Below are 10,113 nucleotides of genomic sequence, written 5' to 3' on the forward strand. Positions count from 1 at the left end.
GGGTGTTAAATTAAATGCACATGTGCAGACAATATATAAGCAGATGAGCACACTTATAAATACAGATAAGGCAGCATGTCCAAAACTGTAGACGCCGCCATGTTGAAACGACATTCCACGAAACGGAGAGGAAACGCCTCTCAAACCCTTTCAAAACAACATGACAAGTCTCAACACGACCCCTCGTTCCATACAGTACAGAGACAGAAAACAAGACCGGTTCATCTCGGGTTCCAAGCGCGAGGAAACCTCTGGTGCACAGATATTAGGCCAAGGCAAGCCCCTCCATCACAACACAGGTGTGTTAAAGGGATAGCTCATCCGAAGATTATTTCATTTACTCACCCTCATGTCTTAAAAAACAAACAAAAAAAAAAAAAAAAACACATTCTTTCTACCCTGAAACTCGAATTTTGAATATTTACCAAAGAATATCCAAGGTGCTCTTTTCCATACATTGAGCGAGATACTGAGCAAGTTCAGAAAAGCCAAAGATATGGAGCCGATTATGAGAAGCAAACATCAAAATGTATCCGTTTACAAATCATGCACTATGGAAAAAGTGTTTTGAGGACTTTATTAATCGATAATCTGGCTCTGCAATCATAATTTGTGTAAAATGTGTTTTACTCCCACTAGTGTGCCACAATCTGGAAATTAAAGTGAATTACGTCTAGACTTTTTCAAAAACGTAGATAGAGACACATGAAAACATTGATAAAAGGTGGAATTGGCCTTGTTAATAAGTGCAGATTTGTGAAGACTGCTCGCTCTAAACTAGGCAGATCTGACGGCAAGGGATGCCAATGTACACACAAGCAGAGTAAGACACACACTCGCACCACAAAATACTATTGACATGTACATTACACACGCCAAATGACAAGCTGCACGCAAACACAGCACTCCCTTTAACACCTGCCGATAACTGCGTCTCTGGTAAGTAAATACAGATTGATGCTCTTAAAGATCGTTGGCCAGTGAGCAGAAGGAGGACAGACAGACAGAGAGAGAGAGAGAGAGAGAGAGAGCACCCTTTTATTCTTCTCCTGCTGGCACCAGTTCCAGCCGATCATCCGTTTATTTCCCTCCGACACACGCTGAGCCGGTCTTTCTCACCATAGAGCACTGCCAGACATTGATCCACCGAGCCAGAGAGACACACAGATGCCAGCGGACACAAAGAGCTTTGATGGGGAGAAGGGGTGATATCTGGCCTCTATGAATGTAGCCTATAGTTGATCAAATTGCACGTGGAATAGGTAGATCCTGTACGTGTGTGTGACGCCAGATGAAGGGGTAAGATGGAGAGTGATGATGACCTAGAAGACTAGCAGCAAAAGCTCATAATGAGGATTGGAGAACTTAAGAGGCAGCGAACAGAATCGTTATTTGCCGTATCTGGGGTGTGTTTCAACTCGCTGCTTCACTACTATAGTACGATACATCGTTGAAGAAATCAACTAGCTAGTCACGACTGTTTCCCGAAACCGTACTGTCGCAAATCAGTTGTTCAACCACGTTGGTTCATGACCTCACACAGGTGGTGGAGTAATAACTACTTTAATGAATCTGTTCGAACTGAGATTTAATTAACGCTAGATGTTTTGATATAAGTTACAGACATGGCATCTGAGCACTATTTCTCATTTTTCTCAGTTATTTTGCTTTATTTCCAGATTCAATCATAGGCTCGTTCTTATAGGCTAGAGAGCACGTTCACACATACACACTCTTCATAAACGACGCTTTAAATCTCTTTACAAACTAAAAGACGTAAATGACATTTGTATGTATTCTAAATAAAAGACACAGTTTGTACTGAATGTCAGCTTCCATATTTTGGCTCAAGATAAGGATTGAGTCCACATGTCATGCAAACAAGAAACTCTGCTTCTAACCACAGGTCGAGAGCTGTCGTTCCAAACACACAACGTTGCGATGATGGTTCATTTGGAAGTTAGAACTATGTTTTTGGGAAACACCGACTCGTTGAACTATGCTGATAACGACGGCTCTTGCGACCATAGTTGGCTAAAACTGCTTTTGGGAACCCACACGTGGTTAGTTCTGTGTTGTCACCATGTTAGAGTTGTAAATCATATACATGTGTTGTTCTGCCTTAAAAACCCTGAACATTGTTGTGAAGACTGATTTAAATGTCACTATTGGGTAATGCTAGTAGGCTGACATAGACGAGGTTTTGATTAACTTGCTTGAGCAAACACGGTTTCCCCCCCCAAAAAAAGTGTACCTGCATTATTTCCACCTATATTATTAATGTCTTTACTATTACTTTGATGCTTCTTCGCTTAATTAAAGGACAAAATTCCTTTAAAAAATATTTTAAGTCATTTTGTTGCCAAAACTCAATCTGGTAAGGAGCTCTGAATATACAAATATAGAAAAATATTTATATTTATATATATATATATATATATATATATATATATATATATATATATATATATATTTATATATATATATATATATATATATATATATATATATATATATATATATATATATATATATATATATATATATATATATATTAGTTAGACAGCCATTAACACGCACGATCCAACAAACCAAACAGTGTCTTTATATATACATCTTCAAAGAGACAGATAAGAAACCACGTTATAGCGCAACATGTGCAATTGCCTAAACATTATTCAGACTAGAGGAGTCTGGACTTTGAAATGCATAAGAAATGAAGAGGCAGCTCAAGTGCATGCAAATGTGATCAGCTCTCTATCCACACACTACACTGAGAATAATTTACATTTCTATCTCACTCACACACACATCTACATTGTAAATACATGTGCAAATCACATCCAGCAGGAATGTTCGGTATTACGACACTACGTTTTGCTTTGTAATAGCAGGGATGATGGCGCATGTTACTCATGCTTTTATGACATAAAGAGGAACATCAACATGTTTATCTTGAGAAAGAACTGACAGGGTTCTTTGAAAGAGGATGATTCCTTGAGATACTTTTTGACAGCTAACAGAAATGGTTTCCAATTCAGCTGTTTCCAAGAAAACAAGGGAAGAACCGTAAGGTTTTAGGTCAAACATGTCATTGTGCAAATGCGTTTTTCTCTTCGCAGCAGTGGTCTAAAAACCTGTAGTTCAAAACCACCTTTAATTAAAACATATCTGGTGAATTTTGCTCTGCAAACTCAAATTATAATATCATAATTTGTGCGGTTGGGTACCAAGTGAGCACAATAAAGCCACACAGACATACAAGAGGTTTTAAAATGATGAAGGCAGATGTTTACTGAAATGTGAAAGAGATTTCATGAATGGCTGGGGAAAGTTGTCACGTGTGTTTTGAGTGTAAATACGTATGCTGTAAAAGACAGTCTTTATTATTATTATTTAGATAGCATTTTAGATTTCAAATGAAGTTATTCTTAACCTCAAATCAGTTAGTCAATAAACAGCAGTTTGTGACAACCTACCCCATACAGTGTGACAACATGCCCCACTATAGACAACACAACAGTGTTATAGAGCCTTCAATTATATATTTGTTTCCCCATGGGAAATGCTAAGTTATTTGTTTAGTTAAGACTTCAATGTTTGTGTCCACGACTTAAATAAAAATAAAAAACAACTGTGAAAACAATCCCTGGAGTAAAGAGTGACAACTAGCCCCGCTCGCTCGGTCTCCTGTAGAGATAAAGCCTCCGTGGTTTTCTCTCACCTGAGCAGACTGGAGAGTGTGTGGGAAGAGCTGTGCCCGCCGCTCCCGGTATTCCCGGAGGATCCAGCGCCACTCGCGGCGGCCGACCCGGCCGACTGTCTCTTCCCGGACAGCAGCTTCTCGACGGCGGGCAGATTCCCGGTGCGCGCCGCCTCCAGCAGCTCCTGCTCCTTCCCCATCTCTCACACTCACACACACACTCACACACACACACACCAGCGGCGGAGGAACGATCACACGGTCGGCCACACGGTCCCACGGCAGCCACTCCGACGCCCCGACGCGCACTCTTCCCGCTCCGCTCCGCTCGGTCCACCAGCGGCGGCTGTGTCAGGGTTATTCCCGCTCCAATCGCTCCTGCTCCGGGGAAACTTTCTCTCCCAGCGCCCGCACAAACTTCCTTTGGCAACGGCTCGACACGTCACTTCCTAGACGGGCGCGCTCCTTGGTGACGTCGCGAGGGCTCGGAATTATGCACAATCATTTAATTACACTAATGATGGTGGAATGGCATTTAGGGAATTGAAATCGATGGATCCCATTATGTGAAACCCCTCGTTTGATCGCTTATCCTTACATCCTGACATTAGTGGAAGAAGAAACCGTGACAATATAACAAAGGGTTCATGGAAAATTACTTCATTTGAGAAATTATCAGAAGAGTCTCTTATAAAGTGGATCATTATGAACAGCAACGGGACTGATGGATATAACAATCCATTATAATTTTAGATTTTTTTCTAGATGCTAATTAAGTAATCGTGAATATTTTAGATTTATATATATTTAATGATCTGATGATAAAATGAGTACCTGACCCACATCAAGCTCATTGTGCATCAAGGCTATTGATCACAAGATATTAAGTTTTGATTTATTGACTCTGACGCTGGCCTAGGTTCTTCCAAACATTGATGTAATGCATTACAAGTAACGCAAGTTACATAATCAGATTACTTTTTTTTTCAAGTAACTAGTAAAGTAACATGTTTGTAGTGTTAAAAAACAAGTTCCCAATTTCTAATCTTTGTTTCCCGTCCACTGTGGGAGATGTTGATGCTATGATTCTGACGGCGTGCGAAGTACCATAATAGATCCTGAGAGGCCTGTTGATGTTCCAAACAAATAACTGAAGTTTATTAAATCAAAAATAACTAATAACATTGTAACATTAAACAAAACAAATAAAAGTATGGCTCCTACAACGTTAGTTTTAAATGTAGGCTACAACAAAATATCTGAGTTGACTTCACATTTGCCAAAAATAGAATTTTTATTTATTTATTTATTTGTTATTATAAAACAAATAAGCAAGCCCAGCCCAGGTGAGGAAAAGTAACGTAAAAGTAATGAAACGCATTCCTTTCGATAAAAATCTGATTTTTATTTTTGAACTCATACATTTTAATTGCTCTTAACTTTAAATATTTGAGTTAGCTACATTTCACTTCAAATTACCATGGAATATCTTACTTGAATATTTTTAGTAGTGGAAACATAGCTAGCTTTAATTAGCTAGTAAATGCTAACTTGCTTATTAATGCATTGTAAGTAAGTTATAAGTAAGGCAATATAGAACATTTAACATATACCTGTTCAAAGCTCATGCTCCACTCATCACAATGACTGAAGCCCTTCAAAAAAACACATAACAGAATTTTTTCTAAGTTAGCATAGCTAAACATAAAATAAAACTAAATCATAAACATTAATATTGCACACACACACACACACACAAAAACATTATATAACACTTCATTTTAGCATTTACTCTCCCTTTCAAGTGTCATGTCAAAGCATGCTAGGAAATAGGAATCCCAGCCCAGTGTTAAGTTTGTCTAAGTTAAAAGAAGCGAGTTAATAAAACTCAAAATATTGAAACACTCAGAAAACTTAAAATCTGTCAGTTTTGTGAAATCAAAAGAAAGAGAAAGGTATAGACTCAGTTCATTTGATTGAACTAATTTGTTTAATTTACGTTTACCCTACTCAAACCGATTCATTATTTTGAGCATAGGATTTACAGTCTTTGATTGATTTTCTAGCGGGTTCTTGACTCTTATGCTCCTGTAGTAGGCCTATTATTTTATTCATAAACCAATTTGGCCATCATGCATTTATAGATTATACATTATGATATTTTAAATACACATTTACCACTTGAAATTTCATGCAAAAAGCATCACATAAAATAAAATAATTTATATAATTAAAAATAAATGTTTTTTCTAAAAAGCGATTTTTGTAAATAAATTAATTTCAGACATAAATTTTCTTGGTCTTAAAAGTATGGATTTTATAGATTAAATTCAGTGGTGTTTAAAGAGGCGTGGGTGCAAGCAAAATATATTAATTGGATCTAAATAATAATTCTAATTTAAATGTGTAAATTCTACTCAATGACTCAAATTTTACCTTTTTCTTTCTCTCATTTTTTTTTTTTTTTAGCTGTAAAATCTATTTTTTACAGTCTATGTGTAAAATAGTGTCCGTACCATAGGCCCTCACGCTCCTTATGAAGAAATAAGCAAATGGTGTGTCACGTGGCATTTGTTACTTATCTTAGCGCTGGTCAGGATGGCACAATCACAAACGTTTGTGTTTATGTTTATGGGTTTTTTATTTAAATAATAATATAAAAAAAGCTTAAGCATGTCATTGGAAGTAATAGATTCAAACGAGATACTTATTTAAGCGGTTGTTGTACAATTTCCTCCAATTAGACAGTAGGTTAGGATATGCATGCGTTTCAGTGGAGCATTCCTCTATTCCTCTGTGCAAAGCATAGAATGTAAAAAAATAAGCAAAGCTGCTTTTCCTACGCAACAGTTCGTTATCTAGCAAAGTGCGCCACCCAGTGATGGAAACTGATTTGGACTCTTATTTTGAAATTGACCGGATATTGTCCTGACTGTTGAGTCCGGGTTCAGTCTGGAGTGTAGAGGCGTAAAACAAACAAACAGTTCTGATTCCGTGTTTATAAAACTATTTTCAACCCTGCGGTCGGCCTGAGGTATGTTATTAGGAGAAGTCTCTGTTTTTAATGTCTATTTTGCACTGTTTATTTACACACACGGCCTTTTTGTCTAAAATGTTGTTTCAGTTTCGGTCCCAGTCTAATGTAAATTATGCACACAATAAACATATATAGTACCGTGATGTAAAATCATATTATATTAAGTTATATTTCTTCTTCCTCTTTATTGAATGCCCCTCAGCTCAGCCGAAGCATGGCAGACCCGGACCGAGTGAAGCCCGAGGACAGAGTCGAGCATAAGAGCCTGGGGTCCGGGGACGCTCCGGCGAGCGGCGGGGTCTCCAATGAACCCGCGGCGGGACACAGCAGACCCAAGGAGGAGGGCAAAGCGGTCCGTCCACCTCTCATCCAGAAACACTAGAAATTATATAATAGAAATGTATTTATTCATGTTTTATCTTTAGAGGTCTGAAGACGCTGCTGCTGCTGGTGAAGAAGATGAAGAAGGATCTTCTCTTCACCCCTCTCCTGCTAAAAAACTGAAATTGGAGCAAGACAAGAAAAAGGAGAAACGGCAAAAAGTTGATGAAGATGAAATACAAAAGATGCAGTGAGTTTTGTTTGTCATTCATTGTGCTGCATGCTGGTTTACTGTATTAAGGTGCAAAACTTACCTTACCTGAAAACCTGCCTCTGATAGATTACACTGACTGATATGTTTACTCCTCATTTTTGTTGCACAGAGTTTTAGTATCATCATTCTCTGAAGAACAGCTGAACCGCTATGAGATGTACAGACGCTCCGCTTTCCCAAAGGCAGCTATAAAGAGAGTAAGTGGAGGAGTCGGTGTTTGTCCGTGTTTTTTTCCTCTGGGCTACTTTTAAATTGTTGAAGGTCAGATGTACAATTTCGACACTCCAAAACCCCACAAAGTCATGTTTGAGTTTGACTATTTTTGATTGGCCATTGGGCTAGTTTGTGATTAGCACACCTGGCATCCATGGGATCAGTCAGGAAATCCTTAAGAAATATATGCAAGATTTCATTTGGAATTAATCATAATATGGGACCAACTTTAAAACAACTTAATTTGATCAAATGAGAGTCCTTTTTATCAAAAAAGATTTTTATTTGATATTTTGAGTCTTATTGCATGATATAGTAAATGTTATCAGAGCCCTGCTTCTACTGAAATAATGTCTTGCTACTGGAAAATTAAGGAAAACCGTTATGTAATTGTTGTACAGATAGTATAGGAATTAAACATTTATAATAAGTTGATACACACATTTTAATTAGGCTTGGTTCCAAATGACGATAAAAACAATTCTAATGGGAATCCTGTAAACATTTACAAGATCTAAGTATACCACAAGGTGTTGGAATATATATATATATATATATATATATATATATATATATATATATATATATATATATATATATATATATATATGAAAAAGGTTGAAAGTTGTTTAAAAAGATTGTTCCTGTCTTCCAGCTAGTTCAGTCCATCACAGGATCATCCGTCTCTCAAAATGTGGTCATCGCCATGTCTGGAATTTCGAAGGTGTTTGCTGGGGAGATTGTTGAGGAAGGTTGGTATGACACTGAAGTATGATTCAGCTAGAAACCGTACGCCTCATTGATTGCCTCCATAATGTTTTTCTTTTTTTTTCTTGCACTCCAGCTCTTGACGTGTGTGAGAAGTGGGGCGACACGCCACCCCTGCAGCCCAAACACATGAGAGAAGCCGTCAGGAGACTGAAGAGCCGAGAGCAGATTCCCAACACCAAACACAAACACATCCTCTTCCACTGAGCTTGAGTCCCTCTTCACGGAAAAGGCTCTGTGGATAAGCAGAGGGAATATGGTCATGACCATGTCTTCTTCCAGATCTCTGAGGTGTCTGGAAGGCACTGTTGTTTTGATCATGAGGTTTACAGTTGACAATGTAGTAATACTTCAGTCTGTCATCTGGAGATAGCAGCTGAATTATAAACAACAACAATAAATTCATGTTATTGAAGACTTTTAGGACAGTACATATCGAACAGTTCCTCGCTGTGACTCAAATCTCTAGGTCAGAGAAATGTCTGTGGACTCTCTTTTTTTATTGTTATATTTTATAATGTTTGTTTTGTTTTGAAAATTGCATATATGTGCAGTCATTTTATGTTTGTGGACATTGTCAAAATGTTATCTTTTGACTTGAAGAATGGAATATTAAATATTTTGACGGAACCCAGAGTTTTCTTTATCATTTTCTGTTCTTATTAGTGTAAACCTTTTCACAGCCAGCACACTAGTGGCGTGGTGAGCGAGTCATAGAAAAGCTAATAATAACAAATGTTATTATATGTAATAACAAATGTAATCTAGGCTCATATCTTATAATGCCATGTTAGTCTGCATATAAACTAAAAGGTTTCTGAGTTTACCATTATAATGCAGTGCAAAATATCAAAGGACAGTAACTAGTTTATGTGTATAATAGTATATAAACCTGATGGTTAATTAATCAATACAAAACAAACAGAAAAAGATCCTCATTTGTAAAGACTGTAGACCATTCTACTTTAACATCTGTTATCGTCTTTTCTTCACTATTGTGACGTATATCAAAATGAAACGGCTTCTTGAACAAGAAGGAATATAAAAAAAATATTTTGCAATACAGACATTTATGGAACTGCCCAAAATACTGAAGTGAACAAATCACATTAATTTTTATATTGAAACAGTTTATATTGTAGAAGTTTATAAGCAGTTATCTGCAATAAGGTTTACACAAAACATTTCAGTGAGTTTTTAAGAAACATCTCAATTATATGACACATTTTCATAAAAATTAATGGAATAATATTTAAATGTGACTTTTTGCCCAGATTTACACTCTGGACAAGTCAACGATAGTTGCTGAAAGTCAGAGTAAATCGGCAAAGTTGACAGATTTCAAAGAAAATCACATAATGTATGATGGGCACTGACTGATGTTTTAGGTTAAGACTATGAATCCGTCCAGTTGGAGCATATCAAGCATGTCTGAGATTTTGAGCCGAAAAGAATGCATTATTTTCATGTCAAGCATCTCCTATAACGAGGCACGTGTTTCTGTGCGAGTTTGTTTTTGGAACAACTTCTGATAGTGTTTGATCCTCAATCATTTAGAGTAATGCCCGGTTTTTCAAAGTCAGCAAGTGTTGTACCTAGTGTTTTAAAATCTGATCAGATTTTAAAAGTTGTGTAGTGTATTCCAGCCTTAAGGTGTAGACTGTGTAAGAATGTGCACTCATTTTAAAATTATATTGTAACAGTGGAAGTTACAAGATAATCATACAGTTATTTGTTTTGACACCCTCAAGTAGGCAATAATTTTAGAGGACTGAGTCTGTCTGTTATAGTGTATGT

At 37.1% G+C, this 10,113-nt stretch overlaps 2 protein-coding genes across 18 annotated transcripts in view; one reads left to right on the top strand and one right to left on the bottom strand.

Moving 5' to 3' along the window:
- LOC307145432 (ankyrin repeat and SAM domain-containing protein 1A) overlaps window positions 1-4,169 on the bottom strand; it is a gene marked incomplete at its 3' end in the record, with an annotated part of 130,209 nt that extends 126,040 nt beyond the window's left edge. For 12 of the 17 annotated variants that reach the window (XM_079848553.1, XM_079848555.1, XM_079848558.1 and 9 more), the window contains exon 1: window positions 3,725-4,158. In XM_079848553.1, the coding sequence (XP_079704679.1) occupies window positions 3,725-3,903 (179 nt within the window). In that variant the 5' untranslated portion in view covers window positions 3,904-4,158. Of the gene's footprint in view, window positions 1-3,724 lie in introns of all 17 variants that reach the window. The other 5 variants (XM_079848560.1, XM_079848559.1, XM_079848554.1 and 2 more) reach the window with 1 other exon arrangement.
- A 2,453-nt stretch (window positions 4,170-6,622) lies between these two features.
- Window positions 6,623-8,946, top strand: taf11 (TAF11 RNA polymerase II, TATA box binding protein (TBP)-associated factor). The gene is made up of 6 exons (XM_079848622.1): window positions 6,623-6,737; window positions 6,943-7,092; window positions 7,166-7,311; window positions 7,445-7,532; window positions 8,204-8,300; window positions 8,393-8,946. Exons 2-6 carry the CDS (start codon window positions 6,955-6,957, stop codon window positions 8,521-8,523), a joined length of 600 nt encoding a protein of 199 aa, XP_079704748.1. The 5' UTR covers window positions 6,623-6,737; window positions 6,943-6,954; the 3' UTR covers window positions 8,524-8,946.
- Window positions 8,947-10,113: the final 1,167 nt, after the last annotated feature.

The sequence above is a fragment of the Squalius cephalus genome (assembly GCF_949319135.1).
Source record: "Squalius cephalus genome assembly, chromosome: 18".
NCBI lineage: Eukaryota > Metazoa > Chordata > Actinopteri > Cypriniformes > Leuciscidae > Squalius > Squalius cephalus.